General features: G+C 44.6%; 1 protein-coding gene across 1 annotated transcript; it reads right to left on the minus strand.

Moving 5' to 3' along the window:
• Positions 1 to 3,039: 3,039 nt before the first annotated feature.
• On the minus strand, positions 3,040 to 15,254 carry LOC112103525 (laccase domain-containing protein 1). Its single transcript, XM_024195345.2, has 6 exons — positions 14,980 to 15,254; positions 9,912 to 10,536; positions 7,177 to 7,358; positions 6,432 to 6,597; positions 4,542 to 4,767; positions 3,040 to 3,884 (listed from the first exon to the last, which is right to left on the minus strand). The coding sequence occupies exons 2-6, from the start codon at positions 10,483 to 10,485 to the stop codon at positions 3,710 to 3,712; spliced, it is 1,323 nt and encodes a 440-aa protein (XP_024051113.2). The 5' UTR covers positions 10,486 to 10,536; positions 14,980 to 15,254; the 3' UTR covers positions 3,040 to 3,709.
• Positions 15,255 to 23,085: the final 7,831 nt, after the last annotated feature.

Here is a 23,085-nt window from a genome sequence, read left to right on the forward strand (position 1 = left end):
AGAAGGGTCAGAACAGGGATAGGAAATCAGGCGGGTGGACACTAAGACTCAGTGATGCCCCAAATGTTCAGGTGCCCTACCCAGCTGCCTATGTCTAGGACAGCCCTGGGCGCCCCCAAACACTTGGTACCCTAGGCGACCACCTAGATCGCCTAGTGGTTGCACCAGCCCTAAGCATAAGAAGGGTGCATTGTTAGATTTTACTAGCAGAACAGATAATGGGGTTAAAACAGGTTTCCTTCTGATGTAACTAGGTTCTTGAGTTTAGATCAAGCAGAGAAGATAGTGTCTAGAGTAATCTCAAGCTGGTAAGAAACATTGGCTACTAAGACCAAGCAGTATGGGAGAATAAGAAAGTTTCTGAGCTTTATTGTGGTCTACCTAGCCACATCCCACCCGAACAACAGAACTATGCTCTATGTTTACTAGAGCTATGGTTGCAGATTTTATCTACCTCAGGGACTGCTGCCGAAAGCAGTTGTTGGTTTAATATAATAGACACCCATCCAGGCCAGGTCTCATTGCCATATCACAAGAGCAGGGTGGCAAGTTTGTAGAAATTTTGGTGGTGTCCAGAACCCGCCCGGCCCAACTCTGCCCACCCCAAACTCCGCCCCCCACCTGCCTAAGGCTCTGGGAGGGGGGTTGGGTGGGGGGAAGAAGTCTGGGGTGCAGGTCCTGGGCTGGGGATTAGGGTGCAGGAGGGATGCAGGGTAAAGGCTCTGGGATGGAGTTTGGGTGCTGGGTGCAGGCTCCGGGCTGGGGCAGAGGGCGGGTGTGCAGGAGGGGGTGAGGGGTGCATGCTCTGGGAGGGAGTTTGGGGATAGGAGGGGGTGCAGGGGTGAGGGCTGTGGGGCTGAGGATGAGGGGTTCATGATGCAGGAGGGGGCTCAGGGCTGGGGCAGAGGATTAGGGTGCGGGGGGATGAGGGTTGGGGCTGAGGATGAGGGGTTCATGATGCAGGAGGGGGCTTAGGGCTGGGGCAGAGGATTAGGGTGTAGGGGGATGAGGGGTTTGGGGCATTGGAGAGGCTCAGGGCTAGGGCGGAAGGGCAGGGTAAGGGCAGCCTTCCTTGCCATTAGTGGTTGGGGGGCACTAGGACCCTGGGGCAGCAGACAGCAGTTGCTGCCAGGAACAGGGCTCCGCCTAGGAATGTGCTACTCTGGCAGCACAAGCAGGCACGGGAGAGGTGCGTGCTGCTTTCTTTTGGGCAGGGATGCGGGGGGGGGGGGGGGGGGGGGCCCGCTCCAGGCGGGACCCGCTCCAGGTAGGGATGCGGTGGGGCGGGGGGGAGATATGCGGGGGCTGGGGCCCGCTCCAGGCAGGGCTAGGGGAAAGACCCTGCTCCAAATATTGCTGGAGCAGGGCCCTCGGCCCTGAATATTGCTGGAGCTCGGGCACTACAAAAGAATATAACCCGCCACCTATGCGCAAGAGGAGTTCTCACTTGACCTTCTCCAGCTTTGAACCTCGCTTGAACTGTAAAGGCCTAACTGGGGAAAGAAAGTTAACGGAGATTTTAGATGAATGTATGGAAGCTCGGGATTCCTGCTGGTCAAACTGTATGAGATATAGTGAGACCAAGATGCTGAGAGGAGCCATCAAGCTTACTTTGAATTGTATAAATTTGCAATTCCACTGATTGTTCAGGCCTGAAACTGACCTTGTTCACTAAGGCTTGGTCTACACTAACCCCCCAAATCGAACTAAGGTACGCAACTTCAGCTACGTGAATAACATAGCTGAAGTTCGAAGTACCTTAGTTCGATCTTACCTCGGTCCACACGTGGCAGGCAGGATCCCCCGTCGACTCTGTGGTACTCCTCTCGTCTAGCTGGAGTACCGCAGTCGACGGCGAGCACTTCCTGGTTCGACTTATCGCGTCCAGACAAGACGCGATAAGTCGAACCCAGAAGTTCGATCGCTCGCTGCCGAACTACCGGGTAAGTGTAGACATACCCTGAGAAAGGACTTGGTGTCCAGTGAAGATGGCTTAGGAACATTAGTCATCTTAAATTAAAATCCACTGGGAAAAAATAAACAGAAACAAAATCATGAAACTTTGGTTATGTATTTCAAATGATCCCTTTGCAACTTTCATAATGAGCTCAAACATTTCAGACCACCCAGCATACAAGCGGGGGAAGCTGAGAGCCAAGAAATATACAAAATAGAAAAGAAACATCCCCTCTCCAATATGTCCCTCTCCTCTGATTCTGTGTCTCTTAAAATGGCATGCCCACAGCTAGAGCTTGCACTCCTTTTTACTGACTTCTTGGTGCCTGCCAGCTGTCCGATTACTAAGTACAGTGGTTCCCAAAGTGGGGTTCGTGAACCCCTGGGGGTTCGCGAAAGGTTACAGGGGGTTCTCAGGAAAAAATTCCCTAATGGCGGACAGAGCTGGCCAGCAGCCCGGAGCCCCTGGACTTCCAAGAGCTAAGCAGATCAAAGCAAGTAGATCTATCACACGGAGGAGATTTAAACTTCAAGACTCCTTATAAGAAATGGAAAGGGAGGTGGATATTTTTTGCTGTTTTTAAAATTAAATAGGCAGCTAGTATTATTTTTTTTTTAATTATCATGAAGAACAAGTTTAAGCTTTGTTGTAATGTGCGTTGTTTGCCTGGACTGCTCAAGACCTGAATGCTTGTGTAGGAGGAACTCTTTGAATTGGCTTCTTAAATACGTTCATGCTGTTTCACATCTGATACTCCTTGATGAAACATAGGAGCCTTGTCTTATAACAGGCTTATTCAAAGTGATACAAGCTACGAAAGTGAGATCTTGGAAGAGTGTTGCCATTTTCATAATGTAATAAAAATACTGTTATGATAAATAATAATTAATAATAAATAGTGTGTAATAAGCATGTCATAAAAACAAATTTTATATCTCCCAGATCACTGCTTTTATAATTTATACTCAGATAAAGAAGAAAATCCCTGGAAATATTCATTTTTAGGAGGGGGTTCGCGAGACTTGACATTTTAGTGAAAGGGGTTCACAGGTTGTTGAAGTTTGGGAACCACTGCTAAGTAGAATGATGCTCTTGGCTGCTTAGTGCACTGGGAAATCAGTGTGAGCAGAAAGGGTGGAGGACTGGGCACATAGAGAGGAAAGAAGGATTTGAAAATACCTCCCCATTGTGTAGATACCGGGGGCTTCAGTGCAGAAGCCCAGCTTCATGAAGTTGGTAGGAAATGACCCGGGATGGAGAGGAGTCGAGGAAATAGCAGCTCTGCACAGCATGCTCTGCTTTCAGGGCAGCACAATCGATGTTGCAGCTTGCACTGAATGCTACTGCTGCTCGGAGAGAAGCAGTAACTCTCTTCAGGGCTTTCCCACACTACAGAGGTCTGGGAATATGGGAGGTAGAAAATGGAAGTCAGACAATGGAGCCATGTTGCTGGTATAATTCAGAAAGGTTTGGGGGTGTTGTGCACAGATGGTCTAGTTCCCACAGATCTCCACTTTCCATGAGAACTTCCCCATGCAACCTTGTCTCTGGCTCTTTCATCCGGCTGCTGGTCTCGCCTCCCACAGGGGAACAAGGCATCCCCACAGGTACAAATCCCTTATGATAAGTCCACCTCTTCCTCAGAACTTATCAGGTGAAGGAAAGGGGAGAGGCCTACTATCAGGAGAGTAAGATGTCAGGCAATGCTAACAGTTATTGCCCGGTTACTACCCAAGGATAAGAGACGCTACCTCAGTCTCTGATCGATATGAAGCCAATCTGTGTGCCAAAGTTAGTGCCATCGCGAACGTGAGAGTAAAATGTATCAGGGTGGCATGCTGTGCAGAAAGTGAGACTTTGTTTGTGGTCAGTGACAGAATCATCCTGTATGTTCTGAGGCAGAATCCCTCCAGTCTCTAGAAGAATTCTTAAAGAAAGGAAGAAAAAGAAAAGATGGAACATTTTATCAAATGGCACGTTCCTTAAGCCAGTGTGTTACTGCTATTGCAATAGTGCAAGACAAACTGTGTTAATAGCATTTTTTCTTTAGATTAAAATAAGTGTGTTTGCTCAGTCTTTAGGACACATACTTAAGCTTGAACATGTATATAGAACAAAGAAGCTACTCTTAAGGCATAAAATAGCTGAAATATAGCAACATTTGAAACTAGAAGAGTTGGTTCTGTCCTGACTTGCTATTAGAGGAAACTCCATACTTTGGCAACACATGCAAAGCATAACAAAACTTTGCTTGTAATGTTGTTATCCAGGAAAGCAAAGTTCAGTATATTGTTGGAGGCAGTGGGGATATTTTTTGTGTCCATCCCACCCAGTTTTTCAAGTGGGATTGAGCGGTACACAAGGTGAGCAAATATCGTCCCTAGGTTCATTCATTAAGGGCTTGATACTGCAATGCTCCCATGAAATTCTGAGGGCCCTCAACTCCTACCCAGCAGGATCACACTCCATATCAGTGACTAACTGGGACTAGAACCTAAATTTCTTCTGATTCAGTCTTTTGTCCTCATCCCTAGGCTGCTTAGCACAACAAACTATAGCATAGAAAAACACACATCAGACTTACCGTGTTGCCCTTCTAATATCAACATAGGGAGTTGGAGATTCAAACTGTCTGACACATTTGGGATCAAGATTGTAAAATTCCTTTGCTGATTCCTGAGGAAGTGTAAAACAGCACGGTCCAACAGATGGGCCCAGCACCACAAGTATATCCTTAACATTACAGCCATATTCTGTTATCATAGCATTTACTGTAGCCATAGCAACTCCTAACAAAGTGCCTTGCCATCCTAGGAAAAAACATAAGGGGAAAAAATCCTGCAAGTTTATTTTTAAATTGAATGGTTACAGAAAATTAATTATTATTAATTATTATTATTATTATTAAGGATCTACAAGCCAAATACATGGAGGAATAATTAGCTTTTAGCAAACATTAACAGTCCTCAGAGCATTCTTATGAAGTAGCCGTATTACCATTTTAGAGATGGGGAAACTGAAGAAGAAAGGAACCTTTAATTGCCCAAGGGCAGAGGAAGTCAATATTACAAGTGGGCTTAGAACTCAGGAATGCCTTGCTCCCAGCCCTGATTTTACACCATTCAATTACACCTCACTGTTCACTCTGTGCGGCAATATCTCATGGGTTAAATACTGTAAAAGTTTCTTTACAATCTCACATGACAGCACTGTGGAAAAATATTATTTAAAGAGAAGGGAAAAAACATTTTATATGGGAAAAAAAAAATCTCCATATCTGTGCTACTTGGCTGAAGCAAGTGTAAACTGTGCTGCATGCCAGGATTGTTTGGACTACAAGGAAGAAAACCTAGCTCTGACTCCCTGTACTTTACACAGAGCTCAAGACAGGCTTTGCACAGAACTGAGTGTGCCTTAATGTAGAGGCAAAGGTATTTTGTTTCTTTTTCTCCCCTCCTTTTCTATGACCCCTGGCTACAGTCTGGGCCACAGAATGGTATTTAGGGGTATACAGAGCAAGGTTTAAACCTATTTTTAAATGTTTATCAAAATAATTTGACCTGCTACTGACTTCAGGCATGGATTTGGGGAACGCCAGAAGGATGGACATGGGGGAGAGAATATGTGACTGGTCAGGGACATGGTAGAATACAAGGCATGCGGATTGGAGAGAGGGGATTGGGTGACATGCTACCTGGTCTTGGAATGGGAGGGTGAAGCAGATGGAGGGGGTGCATGGAGAGGGCACAGGAGACTGGCAGAGAATGGACAGGATGGAGCAGCTTGGGGGTCCGGGAAGGGGGGAGCAGGTAACTGAAAGGGGAACATAGAAAGGGACAGAGCATGCACAAACTCTTATACACATTAAACTTTTAACACTTAACATTTTGAGATATAAAAACTTCAACCTCTTAAAATTGTCAACGTGGATAAAAGCTTCCCTTTTATCCTCGCTTCGTTCCCGTCACCACTCACTTCCCCCACGCATAACACACACACACACACACACACACACACACACACGGTGTAGCTCCCTACACACATACATCCTTCCTGTATGTATGAAGCCTGCAGAGGGAAGCTCTACTCTGATGGGCCTCCTAAGAGCTGTTAGATCCACGGACCTCTGGCACAATCTGATTGAAATGTTTGATGCTCACACCAAAAACTGGGCAATTCACAAACACAAACCTTGTTAGAAACAGTTAAAGTTGCAAGTGTGTTTGACTGGAATCCAGCTAACTATTACATGCTCTTTAGAAGAGTTCTACATCTTTGAAAAAGAACTATATTAGGAAGCCTAGAAAGGAAGAGCTAAGGGATTGAGCCTGGGATCCTTCACTCACTGGCTCTCACTAAACCCAACCTTACTACTTGATTATTAATCCCGTTTACTATTCAAGGGATCCATTCCCAGTACTCTCCTAGTATTATATTACTTTGATTATGTGAACTGAATACTAGATGCCCTTACCAGAATGAGCAGCTCCACATGCTTTTTTGACAGGATCAGCAAAAAGCACAGGTATGCAGTCAGCGCCGAGAGCGGCTATTGTAACATCTTTCTGATTCGTTACTATTCCATCATAGCTGTCAGGCTGGGGCTTTCCCATAATCCAAACATCACTGGCATGATTGACCTGTCAGTACAAAGACAGATGAAGCACAGTTATAAGGCAGTGAAAAAAAAATTAATTCATACTTTGCTGAATGCCCTTTCTCCAGCTCTCTTGTTCTCACCCTCTTCAGGCCAACCCTTATGTTTAGTACTCCATCCCTCTTCTTGTTCAACAAACAACCACTGTCTTTGCCTTCAGATCCCTTCTTAAAACACACCTCTGGTGTGCAACCACATCCGTCTAAGAAAGAAATGAATTTTTTAAGTAAAAAGATATCTGCACCACTTTGATTTTGGATCTTTATCTGGTCATATATGGTATTATGTCACTGAACTAACTGTATGATCTATTAGAACAAACTTCTTGGGAGAGGGACTGAATCTTCCTCTCTATATAGTACCAAGCGTGTTGACAGCTATGATGACAGTTTCATCATGTTAAACTGCCACAATAACTGTCTTAAAAAGTTGTCCTACTACTTATAATCTCTTGCTAGGAAGAGAAGACTAATGCACAGTTAAAAAAACCAAAACATTCACTGCTACACAAAGCAAGCTCTGATTAGTTAATATAGGAGTGCACTGCTATCTGATAACATACCTTCACACGGTGAAATGTCTCTGGGTCAAAACCTGCAGCATTAGCTAATCTGCGTAGGTTTTCTTTAACCACAGCCTTTGGATCTCTCCGCTTGGAACTGCTGAAGAGATTGAAGGAGCTGAGCGTTGGTATATAAGAGATCCCACCTGTCCTTGTGGTGAACCCGTGTAGGAAGATGTGACCTGGTGAAGAGAGAGAGAGAATTTGTTTGAAACAAATGAAAAACCTGAAAATTATACCAGGTTCTGCCAAATGGAATTGGTATCAGCCAGTTAGATTGTTGGATGGCTGATGCTTATTTAATGATGACATTTAAAAACAAGGATCCCATGCTGCCTTCTTCTTCTGGCGAGCAAGTGAGAAAAACTGTGACTCTTGCCAGGGTAAAGCGTGGAGTGAGTAAGAGCCAGGACAGGGGCATGTTCCCTGTGACCACATTACTCCTGGACTCCACAGAGCTCCAGGTCACGGGATGTGAGTCAGCAGGCTCTCTGCTAGATCTAATATTACCCTCTTCCAACTTCCAGGGCAAACCCAAGCAAATTACTGGTGTCCAAGTCTCTAGCAACTCCTCCTTCTAGGAGCACCTGCAGTGGAGGGGTCCCTGGCACACAGCTCCAACAGGTGAAATACTGTCCAGGAACCACAGAAGCCATGGTGGGGAGCTGAGCAGCAGGGCAGGGGCAAGGGATTTTGGGGCAAATGGCGCCTCCCTCCACTGGAGATCTCTAAAGAACTGCAGGTTTAGGGAGAACCAATCTTCTGCTAGGTGGATATGTGCAGGGAGACCCATTCCTTGTGCTATAATAAAAATCCATTCCATGACTGCTTCACCCAATCCAGGACTTAGATGCACATATGTGGTGACAATCTGCAGCAGAGGCTGTGGCAGGGGCGTGGCCACGGCCCACACACTTAGCATCCAGGTCCTCCCAAATCTGAGCAGGGGTATAGTGCTGCCACAGCAACCCAGAGCATCACTTGGGCACCTGAAATCCAGGATGGAGCTATGTGCCCGCCCTTCAGAAAGCTATGCTCTGGCAGCTCTGCCTGGCCATTTTCTGAGCCGCTCCATGCACGTGCCCAGCTTGCCAGGTGAAGTCCTATGTCTGGGGACACCAGGACTAGGAAGAGGGTGTAGCGTTCGGGGAGAAGCTGAGCTAGCACTGTCTGTCATTGCTCGTCCACCTGAAAATTGGGGCCCACCCAAATTTCCACTCCTATCTATGCCACTGGACTGTGGGTGTGTCTACACTACAGACGCCACAGCGACACATCTATGGTGCTGCAGATGTGCTATGGTGACACTAGGAGTTTTTCCATCGTTGTAGTTAATCCACCCCCTCAAGAGGTGCTAGCTAGATCAACAGAAGAATTCTTCCATCAACCTAGCAGTTCCAATATCAGGGCTTAGGTTGGCTTACTTACTTCCCCCACAGGAGTGAATTTTTTGCACCCATGAGTGATATAGCTAGGTCGGCCTAAGTTTTAGGTGAAGACCATGCTTGTATCTGTGACCTAGATAGCTAAGGAGAATTACAAAGTGTGTGTGTGCGTACACCTGACTGACAGTGAGAGACCAGGCACCCTGAATAAAGAATTCCCTGTGCATTCTCTGCAACCAAATCCTCTACCTCCTCTGCCACAAGGGGATGCTGTGCTATAATCTCCTGCCCCCGAAGGAAGAATTCCGGGAAAACTCAAATTGAAAAATCCCTCTTCTCGAGCTGGGAATAATGTACATAAAGAAAAATGAGGTAGCAAGTCTTTGAACCACTACTGTAAGGTATAACTGATTTTCTGACTGGCTAAGGCACGTAGTGGGTGTGTTTTTGAAGATAGTTTCAGCAGTCCATATTTGTTATCTGAACATCCGAACAGATACAGGATATAGCCAGATAGAGATCTTCCAACAATTCAGTTCTTTGATTTGGGGAGTGTCATTCCAAGTAGCCGGAATATAAAGTAAGTAGGTTGTTTTTATCTAAACCGTGAGATGCCCCCCTCCAATAGTGCAGGAAAACACAATATCCAAAGATTTAATTAAATGTAAGGTGTGAGTGCTGGCAGAGCAGGAAACAGGCAACCCCTTGCCCACCCCTTCCTACTCAGAACTTCAACGCACGACACAGCCCTCGTTTGGCTGCTTAGATCCCACAAGCGCTGAGATGGAGAGCAGTTAGATTAAGGGGAGCATTGTGCTCTATGGCTCCACTCAGAGAGGTGTTTGCTTTTTGCTTCTTCCCCATAAGAATGATTGCTACTGACCCCATCAGCTGACACGGTGTCTCTGTTTTCTGCGTCAGCACTAACACTGAACACATAGAATCTTACCCTATGTTGTGCCATTCTTTAAGCCACATTTGCTCCTTCCCAATTTTGGACTGTGATTTAGGCATCCATTGGCACTGATCTAAGTTATTCAGCAGTGCCACTCAGAATCCCCAGAGTGCTAAAGGCCTACCCCTTTAGGCCCCTTCTATACCCTCTGTGCCTGGACTTACAAGGGCGGGCTGCATAGGACAATCTATGGCTATCTTATCTGATGATGTCTGCACTGGGGACTTCTCCCCTGGCTGGCTATAGGGATATCACAGCAGCAGAGAGATATTTTGGGGGTGAAAAATTCAGCCCTGAGCCCTCATGTTGCGAACCCCTGAAGTAGAAGAATCTGTAAACTGAAAACTGAATGAAACAGGTTTAAAAAAATCCATAAAATCTGTTTTCCAGTTTACCTGGGATCAAGGAAGATTTTAGAATGGTAAGCTTCCCTTTCAGGTCTGGCAGACTTTCCAAGTATGTCTGAATCTCACTCCTGATGAGTTCCATCTCATGGGCAGGAAGTGTTTGTATGTCGCTCTGAGGTTCAGCTATTTGTTGGAGGTTGTTTCCTTCAAAATCCATCCCAAAATCCTCAAACTGAAACTGGTAAACAGCAGTGAATAGGTGGTCTATAAACACTTCCATTAAGGCTTTCCTTTGTACTGGTAAAATGATTTTAATGATGCTTAAATCCTTTTCATCTAGTTTTTGTTTAATGGTGTACAAGGCAGCAGCTGTACTTGTCTTGCACACAACCTCAATTCCTTTCTTTAGAGTTTGAAAACTGCTGATTACTTTAAGTAACAAATCTTGTTCACTGCTACTTTCGCTTCTCGGAGTTTGGTAGCACATTATGTAAACAAATGGAGCACTGGCAGAGAAGCCTTTTCCAATCCTTTCTAGTGTGCTACATAATAACTTCTGAATGCCATTATTTTGTGAGTTCATTTGTAGACTGAACAGATCAATCAGTACTGCTTCTGCCATCTTCCAGTTGATTTAAGGAGCCCTAAAGGTACCAGATATTGAATAAAATGCCTTCAAAGAAAAAGAGAACATTGTTAGTCTAAATAAGCAAAGTTACAACTTATTATCTGTTCTTTAGTGGTTAGAGGAATTAACATACTGAAAAGTAATGTAATTTCAAATATATTTTCTATTGCATCCAGTGGTCAGAGCAAAAGGTATCTAAAACAGAAGGGAATTGTTCTGCTTGTGTTTAAATCCCCCTACTGCATTCTTTTTGACTTTCTCCAGATCTGAGATGTTAAAAGTATGGCCCACAATATAATCTGGCTTTCACAAATGCATTTTAATGACCTGGGCTCCTTTCCTCCCAAAAAAGCTTCTAAGGTGAACTTGAGGTACAGCTCCATGAAGCAGTTGGTGCCTCTTTGTTAATTGTATGCTCTGGAACAGTGGTTCTCAACCAGGGGTTCGGGGCCCCCGGGGGACCACGAGCAGGTTTCAGGAGGTCCATCAGGACGGGCCAGCATTAGACTTGCTGGGGCCCAGGGCAGAAAGCTGAAGCCCCGCCACATGGGGCTGAAGCCCAGGACCCTCAGCCCTGCCATACGGACCTGAAGCTGAAACCTGAGCAATGTAGCTTTGCAGGGGCCCCTGTGGTATGGGACCCCAGGCAATTGCCCTGCTTGCTACTCCCTAACTCCGGCTCTGGCTTTTATATGCAAAAAACTAGTTATTGTGACACAGGCAGACCGTGGAGTTTTTATAGCATGTTCGGTGGGAGGAGGGGGTCAGAAAGAAAAAGGTTGAGAACCCCTGTTCTGGAGGACATTGAAACCTGGCTCCAAATCCACATGACAAATGAAGAACATTCCTGGTTTTCATTGTCACCTTTTTCAAAGCTGGTGTGTCATAGTCCTAGTGGAACTCCCCCTACTGAACACTCACCAAGTGGCTGTGTTTGGATCCCACCATGCTGGATTTGTGTACTCTAAAGCTTCCCTTGATCTGAGTAGGCTCCCAACACTACTCTTTCCTTCACCTCTCTGGCACAATTCTTAGGCACAGGCTCTCTGCCTATTAGCGCTTCATGGAAATGGGACCTCACATCACAGGCCAGCTCCCCTAGATCTCCAACACCTGTACTGAGCCCCTAATATCCCTGTTGCTTAAGCACACCCATTTCCAGAGCTCCAACATTGTGGACACTGTGGTTTACAGTTACCTCTCCAGGAACACGTGATAGTTGAAGTACATACTGCACAGACTTTGCAAAAGGGATTCTAAAACAATGACTCTTTACTTTAGGTGGCCGAAGAGATCTAATATTCAGATAAAACAATGAAATATCTACATCCCCTTCCCTGACTCCAGCACTCTTAGGGCTTAGGTCAGAGACTTCTAGGGCAGTGTTTCTCAAACTGGGGTCCCTGGATCCCTGTGGGTCTGCAAGGGTACTCAAGGGGGGCTGCGGGCACCACTGATCAAGACCTCCCCCTCCTTCCCAGCACCTCCTGTATACGGGGAAGAGCTGTTCAGCAATGTGCAGGAGGTGCTGGGAGGGAGGGGGAAGGAGCAGGGAGGGGCAGGCTTGGGGAAGGGGGCGGAATCATGTCCGGGGCTGCTGGCCCTGCTGATCAACTCCTCCCCCTCCCTCCCAGTGCCTCCTGCACACCGTGGAACAGCTGTTCATAGGTGTGCAGGAGGTGCTGGGAGGGAGGGGGAGGAGAGGTGACAGGGCATACTCGGAGGAGGGGCAGAAAGGGGTGGGGAAGAGGAGAGGCAGAGGTGGAGCAGGGGCAAGAAGAGGTGGGGCAGGGTGGGGCCTTGGGGGAAGGGGTAGAGTGGGTGGCAGCACCTGGGGCTGAGCAGGGAGCTTGGGGGGTCAGCAAAAGAATGTAAATAAAAATGGGGGTCCTCAGGTTGCTAAAGCTGCTCTAGGGTATCCAGGATCCTCACCTTTCTGTTCCTGCACAGCATTGCTTTCTGCTTCTGGTCTCTTCCCCCTCTTTCTAAAATGGCTACTGAGAGTCTTTATAAAGTTGCAGTTTCTTCTGTCATGTGACCTTGTCAGATGTTCAAAGTCCACCACCAGGTGATCTATTGCCTGAATACTAGGTTTCCTGGCAGAACCGGGTTTTCTTGGTTTTGCCAACTTCTTTTTTCCAGGTTTTTCCCGTTTGAATAGAAGACTAACCTTCCATTGCTAGCCCTGTGTCATCCCAAAATGGAAGTAAAAAAACAACAGAGAAGCCAGACTAGCCTTACAATCAAAATGAAGTGTGCAGTTTGGTAAAGATACATACAGAGTTCATAATCTGAAACAGGATTCATAAATTGTATGTAGACAGATTCCCCAAATCGTCACAGGGTGTTACAGAGAAACAGTCTGTACTCATTCTGTCTCTCATGGGGACTTCCAGTTTGTTCCTTCTTTATTGTTGTTTCCCTCAAACGGAATTTAATGTCATCCTGACTAAAAGTGCCTGTTTTCTCTTTCGGCGGATAGCAATCGATTTATCCAGGATCGATATATCACGTCTCGTTAAGACGTGATATATCGATCCCTGAACGCGCTCACCGTCGACTCCGGAACTCCACCAGAGTGAGCGGCGGTAGCGCAGTCGACGGGGGAGCCGCGGCCATCGATCCTGCGCCGTCTGGACCCCAGGTAATTCGATCCAAGATACTTCGACTTCAGCTACGCTATTCGCATAGCTGAAGTTGCGTATCTTGGATTGATCCCCCCTCCCCAGTGTAGACCAGCCCTTTGTGTACAGAATACATAAACAATTTCATTCGTGCTATCAAACGCAGAGGACTTGACTGGTCTACTTGAAATAAGCTAGGACTCATGATCAAAACCTGACAGCTGGTGACAGTGTCTGTCACAGGATTTATGACTCTCAATCTCCCTAGGAGTATTATTACATACAACTGATGATACCTGCTAGGGAAATCTGCTTGCTAATGAAACTGCGTGAGGTAGGTCAAGGCCACAGACCCAACAGGTGTCACCAGAGAACTCAGAACGTAGCTAAAGTTACAAGTGGCAATAATAAGGTGGCAGTTGCAGCAGGCACCTTCCTTGCCCTGCTGCTCCCAATGGAGAGTGCCTGGCCTGTCTGCCTATCAGAAGATCCCAGTTGAATTATAGGTAACATCATACCCCACAAAAGGAAACCTGTCTGGGAGAAGACAGGAAACTGCAACTCCCTCTTACCTCATACAGATGAGATGGGGAGGGCAAGCAGGGGTCACTGACTCCCACATCGTCCCTCCTTCCTAAAGAAAACACCACCCATGAAATGAGGGAGGGAGGATGCCTGTTGAAGGAGAAATATCTACCAGCACAGTCATTAAGATGTGCGTGTACAGAAAGAAATCCACTAGGGCAATTATGAGGCTGTGCACAAATGCACATAATAAAGCTGATTCACTAGTGCATTTGGCCAGTTTTTCATCGTATATCTCCATTGAAATCAATGGTGTTGCACTGGCATTATTTTTATTGCAAATACAACATTTTGTTTACATTAGAGTGGAATTTGATGACTGCTCCTTGAGATATTCACAAAACACTGGGTACTGCTATACAGCACATTGTGTGACAAGCAAAGCAGTATGTTAGGTTCTCTATAATGTATCATGGTTGTTAAAGTTTGAAATATCTTAGCTTGAAAATCCTAATGCTCCATAGAATGTGCAACTGCCAATTCCTTCATCAGAAAAGATTTATTAGAGAGCAGTTCATTGCAGTAAACAGTGAAGGTTTGTAAATTCATGCAGGTTTGAAGACCAAAACTGCAAATTCACTCTCTTCTGCAAACCCTCTGAAACACTCAGTACACAAAGCTGGATAATAAGCAGAACCCATGCCACAGACCCTATCCAAAGAAAAGAAAGGAAGGATAAAATGAAGGGAGGGGAGGATCAAATAGGGAAAAGAGTGGTGGGAACAGCTAGGAAAAGGAAAAGAAGAGAGGAAAAAAAACATTAAATGAAAAAACACAAGTGGTGGAAAAAAGCCAGGTCAGAATAGAAAAATATCATGACGAAAATTTACCAAAAAATTAAACTGAAATCTGAAAATGAAAATAAACTGAATATATTCCCAGTTTTGGACTAGCAAAGACTGCCACTTTCCCCGCATTGACCTCCTTTGGATCTTATCTATCACTCTTATTTTATTTTTTGAGATGTAAAGAGGTATGTGCAGTTTTGAAAAGAGATAAAAAAGCCAGAAAGTATTTAACATCTTATGTTAGATTACTAAGCGAAGACATGCATCAACTCCAGAAAAAATACAGAGGGTGTTTATAGTTCCACACAACACTTTTAATAAATCACTATATATCAACAAGCGGAAAGCCATCGAAATGCAGAAACCACTCTTAACTTAGGAATATTTATGTGTGTAAAAGAGCCAGAAGTTAGCATTTACAGTTACAAAATACAAAGTATATACAGTTTCCATAAATAAATATAAGCTCAAAGATGTAAGTATTTACTTACAGAGGTGGACAATCCTTTTACAGCTCCCAAGAGAGATCATACAAAATACCGACATACTGTTATGAGCCTTATATATCTGCATAATTGCAAGTCCTGCAGTAGATTTGTGCAAGATGGAAATCCCCTTCCAGGTGAGACGTGAGTGGGGGAAATCCGCCTTTTCTCGGCCTGAGGCCCTGAGCTTATACTGTCACTGTACACAGGAAATCCCAAAGGGTACTCAAAGGCACTAACATGATTAATTCTTAGGGTAATACAAAACCAGGAAGCAGTGTTAACCCTGCCATACCAGTTCTGGGCAGCAGGCAACTCGTTGTAATCATATGTGCATCTGCGAGTGATCAGTTCATGTATATGCAGCTTCACATAGCCTCAGAAATGGCTGGAGCCCAAAATAAGAAAATAAATACACCGAGTGGAGGGAAAGGCAACATAGAAAATAAAGGAGTCCTCTCTGCTATAGCATAACTTCCTGTTCTGCAGAGAGGTTTGGCACTAAATCAAGAAGAGAACAGCCACCGAAAGTTAACTCAAAATTACCGAAAGAGAGAAGGAGCCACAGGAACAGAGATAAGGAAGGATCTGCCTTAGAGGCGCGGAAACACGTGAAATATTTTTAAAAGGCGTCACTAAAAACAGGAAGTGCTTTTTCATTTTCATAGGAGCCAATAATTCCTGTGAGCCCTTCAGAAATTTTTAACTTCACTGGTACATTAGCATGGCCACAAGAATAAACCATTTCCAGCGGTTTGCAGCCAACAATCAGATTGTGTATGGTACCTGAAGAAAAGTACAGAAAATAAAACTACAATAAAAGTAGAAAACACCATGATAACAGCTGGTGAGAGTGCAGCAAAAGAGGCAAACAAAATGTTAAGAAATAAAAAGCCTGGAATACAAAATAATACCAAAAATATTATAGTGACATGATATTAATTGATATTACTTCACCACCTGAAGTATTGTGTTTAGTCTGAAGAGGAGAAGGGTAACAGGGGACATAGTATTATTGTATAAAATAATGAATGGTGTTGGGAAGGAAAATCAGGTCCTCCTATTTATCCTCTTTCATAACCAAAGAACAAGGAGAAGCCAATGAAACTGATGTTCTCAGCAATTTACAATGAATGCCATCAAATTTTAAAACTGATTTAAAAAAAATTACATTTTAACACAATGAATTAGTTAAGCTAAGGGACTTGTTACCACAAGGCAACATGGAAACAAAGAGCTTAGCATGATTTAAAAAAAACCACATTTATACAGATAATGATACCATCAGTTAAATTGAGTAGGATAAAAATTGTAGGGATATAAACCTTCACATTTGAGGGTTGCAATGACAAAAGCATGACCTTTTCCATTTTTTGCATTGCAAAAAAATCATCTTTCTTATTACTGGAAATGTGAAAGCCTAATTAATAAGAAATTTAACATTAGAAATGGATACACCTTCATGTTAGAAAACGGAAACAAAAACATTCCCCTAAACCCACATTTTACACAAGTTTCTAGAAAAACAGGGTGAGAGTCTGTGCTGTCCCTCAATGTATGTCTTAACTGCAGAGTTAACTTGTGCTCTTACTCAGATGGTGCCCCTAATCCGACTTCCATCCACACAGAAAACCCCCTCTCACAAGTTTAGTGGTGCTTTAAACCTCGGCTAGCTGGCACAGCTTGGGGTTTAGGCCAGGGCCCAGGTGCTGCTTTCACTCTGGCGAGGTCTACACTACCTGCCTGAATCGGCGGGTAGAAATTGACCTCTCGGGGATCGAATTATCGCGTCTCGTCGGGACGCGACAATCGATCCCTGAATCGACGCTCTTACTCCACCAGCGGAGGTGGGAGTAAGCGCCGTCAACGGGAAGCCGCGGAGGTCGATTTTGCCACCGTCCTTACAGCGGGGTAAGTCGGCTGTGATACGTCGAATTCAGCTACGCTATTCGCGTAGCTGAATTTGCGTATCTTAAATTGACCCCCCCTCCCTCGTAGTGAGGACGTAGCCTCAGACAGGTAACTTGCCCTCTTTACAGTGAGGATGCAGGCTAGGAGATGTAGCACAAAACTTACAGCCCATGGGGGGGGTAGCAGGTGGGGGTGAGCTAAGGTGGTTTTAATACACCTTTATGCCCAGCTGAGCCTGGGGTGTTTTGGGGGTTGGAGAAGCCCATTGGGTAACTTAGAAAGCCCTGGCCTAACTTTTCTAAGGGTATGGCTACACTTTGAGCTGAAAATGTAATGTCCAGCTTAAGGAAACATGCCCTCACTAGCTCTGATCGAACTAGAGTACTAAAATTAGACTGTAAAGGAGCAGGGGCTCCCCACCCTGAGTACAATCCCATCCACGATACTCATGCATACCTGGGGTGGCTAGCCCCTTCTGCTGCTGCAGCTACCCTTCTGTTTTTAGTGTGCAAGCTCTGATTGAGCTTCCGCTGATCTGTCTCCTTAAGATGGAATTTACACGTCCAGCTCAAAGTGCAGACGTATCTTAAATTACAGCAGTCTCTTAAGGCACAGGTCACTGCGCAGTGCTGGTGAGATGAGAGGGAGACAATTGTACCATGGTCCTGAGCTCAACACATCTGTGTAAATAGAGTGAAAAGGGAGAGGGTGGGGCCCCAGTGAACAAGATGTACTGGGCCCCACATGTCTCCTGATGGGCCTGACTGCACAGCCAGGAATCTCAGCCCCACCCCTAAATTAGGGCTTGCAGAGGAGTCCTGTAGCTGTTCATATCTTTCTGCCTTGATAAGTTGCTTACTCCCTTTATTTTGTCCTTTCTTCCCCACCCCCGCAATCCCTTTTGTTTTAATTCTTACACAACCCTTTTCGTAATTTGCAAACACTTCTTTTATTTGGTTTTCCCTTCCACTTTCCTTCCTTGTTTGCCAGCACATCCAGACACGCCACCTCTTGCAAATTTATCACGAGAGACGCGCTAAGTAAAATTAAGCCCCACCCACTCATGATCTCGCGATAGAACTCTCAAATGTCAGGATATTCCCCCCAAATTCTGACATTTGAGAGTTCGATCATGAGTGAGGCTTAATTTTACTTAAAAATTGCTGTAAGCCTCGGGCGGCTGGGGCTCCCCACTGTCAGCCGGGGAAGTGGGAGAGGAGACTTTACAGCAGGCCCCCAGGCCTGGGGAGAGTGAAGAACCCTAAGAGGAGCAGAGATGAGGCTGGGAGGGTTGAATTATGGCCTGGGGCAGGGATCGGCAACCTTTGGCACGTGGCCCACCAGGGTAAGCACCCTGGCGGGTCAGGCCGGTTTGTTTACCTGCCACATCCGCAGGTTCGGCCGATCGCGGCTCCCACTGGCTGCGGTTCGCCGTCCCAGGCCAATAGGGGCTCTGGAAGCAGCGTGGGCCGAGGGATGTGCTGGCCGCTGCTTCCCGACCCCCCACCTCACCCCACCCCACCCCAGGTAAACAAACTGGCCTGGCCTGCCAGGGTGCTTACCCTGACGAGCTGCGTGTCAAAGGTTGCCAATCCCTGGCCTGGGGGTTTCCTGAGGGGGCTGAAGTGAGGAAGGTGGGGACTGATGGGTGGAGGGGCTGTATTGATGGTCGGTTCTGAGCAGATGGGGTGAGTTCTGGGAGAGTAAACTGAGGGCAGTGGGGGTCGACAGTGTAGGGGGATTGAACTGATGGGATGGTGATGATGGGGGCTGGGGGACTGAACTGATGGGGGTCTGGAGGACAGGATTAATTGCTGGGCAGAAGACGGGCAGATGTGGGGGTGAGAGCACCTGCAGCAGGGGCCAGAATGACCTTATCCGGTACATGTGGAAGAGTGGGCAACACTAATTGTCACATGCACACACCCTGGGGACGGGCCAGGTGTTTTTTTTGTATTCCCCCCCCCCCAAAATCAAGAGACTGGCCTAAAAAACACAATATCATCTTTTTTTAAAATGTTATTTTTTGGGGGAGCCAATCCCAAGATTTTGGAGGGTCCGACTCACAATGTTTGATCTCTTGAAGTTGGCAATACTGCACTTCCCCTTTACCTCCTTGTCTCCCTGCTGGCTCTCTCCTGCTTAGACACTCCCTTCATTCTTCTCTTTCATTTTGCCCCTCTTTAGAGATGCTCCCTAGCCATGGCAGGGGCGGGCCACCACAGGTTTCCTGCCCTGAGGGAGCAGGCAGCAGCAGGCCCTGCTCTGGGGCTGTGTGACACTGAGGGGGGGCCCCCGCAGCAGTTTCCTTTGCTTCCCCCTCACCCCAAGGTACACAGGGGTTGGTTGTGGCACTGCAGGTGACCCCCCCCCCCCCACACACACACACGCTCCCTTTTCTTTGTTTGCGGGTTTATTTTTAATGCCAAAACATCTAGCCCCCTCCCCACTGCCTGGTGGAATGGGGGGGGGGGACACACCCATTGGCTCTAATTCGTACACCACACCCTGGTTTCCTGGCACACTCCTCCCCTCAGAGGGGCTCTCACAAAACCTTTCTCCAGGGCCATCAGAGCCAGCGCTAGGCATAAACAGACTGAGCAATTGCCTAGGGCCCCAAGCAGCTCAAGAGGGCCCCCTATTAATTATTAGTTTGTGTGTGTGTGTGGGGGGGGGAGATATTCCTGCTTAGGGCCCTCTGTGGGTGAGCACTGCCTCTGAGGGCAATACTAACTGATGCTAGCCACTTACTGGATGACTTCTATATTAGAATTAATCCTGAGTCAAATCCCATGGGCAGCCCCTGGCTGTAAAAGGCCCAAAACACACATGTCACATCTCCACTGCACATAGCCGCCAGGGAGCAAAGGCCACACAGAGGGAATGTGACTCCCGCACACTATGGAGCAGATCTGTTTAACCTCAGGTTTTCGTCAGGGGAATTTCTCAGGGCTGCAGAACAGCCAACCCTAAGGATTAAATTTTTTTTAAAAAAAAAATCATGAATCAGGCCTCAAAAAATTAAATGATTGGCTTAAATATCATGAGCTTTTCTTTCAAAAATAATAAATGTGGGGGTCTTTTTATTTGCCTTCTGATTCTTGAGGCTTTAAGGTTTTTGTTTTCTCTGCAAGCACCAGGGCCAGAAACTTACTCTTTAAAAAAATGACAACTGAGATTCTGACAATAATATTACTTCAGAAGCTTGGGCTTTAAGCAAAACACAACATATCATCGTGACTCATAATACCATCCCGTGTGGTAATATTAGGACTGCTCCCATAATCTCAAGACTATTTATTTATGCCACAGATACGTCGTCCACAGAAATTGCAGCTGCCAAAGTAATGTTGAATAGAATAGAGGGTGAATTAAGAGTGTAGACAGGCCAAGAGTTCAGGAGTCCCACTAGTATTCAGTTTCACCTAAAGAAGCGGGCATAGTTGTTTTCCTGATTTAAAATAAATTGAAATGTATTTGATCATTATCCCTGCCCCTCCCTTATCTCAAAATGGTATAGAGAAATCATCTGAAAGGAAAATCTCTACATTTTCCTATTGTGGACAAAAATGCTGGAAAACGGAGTACTCCGCAGGGGCTCTCCTAATTGAGCTATGGCTACATTGTCCGTACACAGCAGGTCTCCACGAGGCCAGAACTGTATGGGGAAAAGCAGCTGCTCATGTCCAATACTCCCCACAGACCCAGTTCATGGCTAAATTATGTGCTGGTGACTGCAGTTTAGTACTGAAGATATCCTTGATATGTGCCCCTTTCGTGCACATTTTTTCCAGAGCATTTAGCATTTAGCCAGTTTACTTGACTGTACAGTGATTTTCTGTATTTAATTAACCTTTATTTGAAGTGATACAAACAATATCAATAGGCTTCAGGTAAATGGTTGTAAATAAAGTCAATCTGACAAACACATTGTGTTCTCTATTATTGTTTCACTACTGTGTCTTCTTTTCAGTTTTTCCTGTTTTTTGTTTTACCTGAAGAAGGGATAAAGGGGTAAATAAGCAATAAAATTAGGCCTGTCGCTTAATCACAGTTAACTTGCGTGATTGACTCAAAAAATTAATCGTGATTAATCGCAGTTTTAATCACACAGTTAAACAATAGAATACCAACTGAAATTTATTAAATATGTTGGATGTTTTTCTACATTTTAAAATATATCGATTTCAATTACAACACAGAATACAAAGTGCACAAGTGTACAGTGCTCACTTTATATTATTTTTATTATAAATATTTGCACTATAAAAATGATAAACAAATAATAATTTTAAATTCACCGCATACAAGTACTGTAGTGCAATCTCTTTATCGTGAAAGCACACCTTACAAATGTAGATTTTTTTTGTTACATAACTGCATTCAAAAACAAAACAATGTAAAACTTTAGCGCCTACAAGTCCACTCAGTCCTACTTCTTGTACAGCCAATTGCTAAGAAAAATAAGTTTGTTTACATTTACGGGAGATAATGCTGCCCGCTTCTTATTTACAATGGCACCTGAAAGTGAGAACAGACGTTCACATGGCACTTTTGTAGCCAGCAATACAAGGTATTTATGTTCTGGATATGCTAAACATTCATATGCCTCTTCATGCTTTGGCCGCCATTGCAAAGGACATGCTTCCATGTTGATGACGCTCGTTAAAAAATAATGTGTTAATTAAATTTGTGACTAAACTCCTTGGGGGAGAATTGTATGTCTCCTACTCTGTGTTTTACCCACATTCTGCCATATATTTCACGTTATAGCAGTCTCGGATGATGACCTAGCATGTTGTTCCTTTTAAGAACACTTTCACTGCAGATTTGATAAAACACAAAGAAGGTACCAATGTGACATTTCTAAAGATAATTTCTAAAGATAGCTACAGAACTTGACCCAAATTTTAAGAATCTGAAGTGCCTTCCAAAATCTGATTGGGACGGGGTGTGGAGCATGCTGTTAGAAGTCTTAAAAGAGCAACACTCCAATGCAGAAACTGAAGAACCCAAACCACCAAAAAAAAATCAACCTTCTGGTGGTGGCATCTGACTCAGATGATGAAAATGAACATGCATTGATCTGCACTGCTTTGGATCGTTATCGAGCAGAACCCATCATCAGCATGGACACATGTCCTCTGGAAGGGTGGTTGAAGCATGAAGGGACATATGAATCTTTAGCACAGCTGGCATATAAATATCTTGCAATCCTGGCTACAACAGTGCCATGAGAATGCCTGTTCTCACTTTCAGGTGACACTGTAAACAAGAAGCGGGCAGCATTATCTCCTGCAAATGTAAACAAACTTGTCTTAGCGATTGGCTGAACGAGAAGTAGGACTGAGTGGACTTGTAGGCACTAAAGTTTTAAATTGTATTATTTTTGAATGCAGTTATTTTTTGTGCATAATTCTACATTTATAAGTTCAACTTTCATGATAAAAAAATTGCACTATAGTACTTGTATTAAGTGAATTGAAAAATACTATTTCCCTTATTTCTACAGTGCAAATATTTAAAATAAAAATAAATATAAAGAGAGCACTGTACACTTTGTTTTGTGTTGTAATTGAAATAAATATATTTGAAAATGTGGAAAACATCCACAAATACTTATATAAATGGTATTCTATTATTGTTTAACAGCGTGATTAATCACACGATTAATTTTTTTAATCGCGCGATTAATCAAGATTAATTTTTTTAATCTCTTGACAGCCCTAAATATAATAGGACTTTATGATTAAATTGCATCAATCATATATGGCTGTTGCAATGTTAGAATTACATTAGAACTGTAAGCAAACAATATGGGAACAGATCCTCAGCACACGTTGCAACCATATGCAGCTATGACTGTTCATACCAGATGAGGATCTGCCCCATGAACCAGCAGGAAGAACATTTATAACACTCAACAAAGGAAAAAATTTAGTTTTACAGAAGAAACACAGCAGTATAGATTTTGAATCCTCTATCATCATTTCCTTTGAGTTTCAGACCATTAATTATGTTTCCTTGATGATCAAAAATGGGCCACGAGGAATAATTTATTGATCTGGGTTCTTATATGAAGAGTAAGTCCAAGAATATTTTGTCCTTTGTCTTTATCAACTGTTTAACATGGGAATCAAACTAGACTATGTGAAAACAATATTATTTTGTGTTCTTACAATACTACCCTTTTGTCTAGAA

The sequence above is a fragment of the Terrapene carolina genome, unplaced genomic scaffold, assembly GCF_002925995.2.
Source record: "Terrapene carolina triunguis isolate 2854851 unplaced genomic scaffold, T_m_triunguis-2.0 Scaffold18, whole genome shotgun sequence".
In the NCBI taxonomy this organism is placed as follows: domain Eukaryota; kingdom Metazoa; phylum Chordata; order Testudines; family Emydidae; genus Terrapene; species Terrapene triunguis.

Excerpts from the sequence above, each read along its gene's own strand:
- LOC112103525 (XM_024195345.2), bottom strand. The coding sequence starts at position 10,485 with ATGGCAGAAGCAGTACTGATTGATCTGTTCAGTCTACAAATGAACTCA. Across the intron at positions 7,359-9,911 it reads AAAATCTTCCTTGATCCCAG|GTCACATCTTCCTACACGGG; the intron begins GTAAACTGGAAA and ends TCTCTTCACCAG. Across the intron at positions 3,885-4,541 it reads GATATTAGAAGGGCAACACG|AATTCTTCTAGAGACTGGAG; the intron begins GTAAGTCTGATG and ends CCTTTCTTTAAG.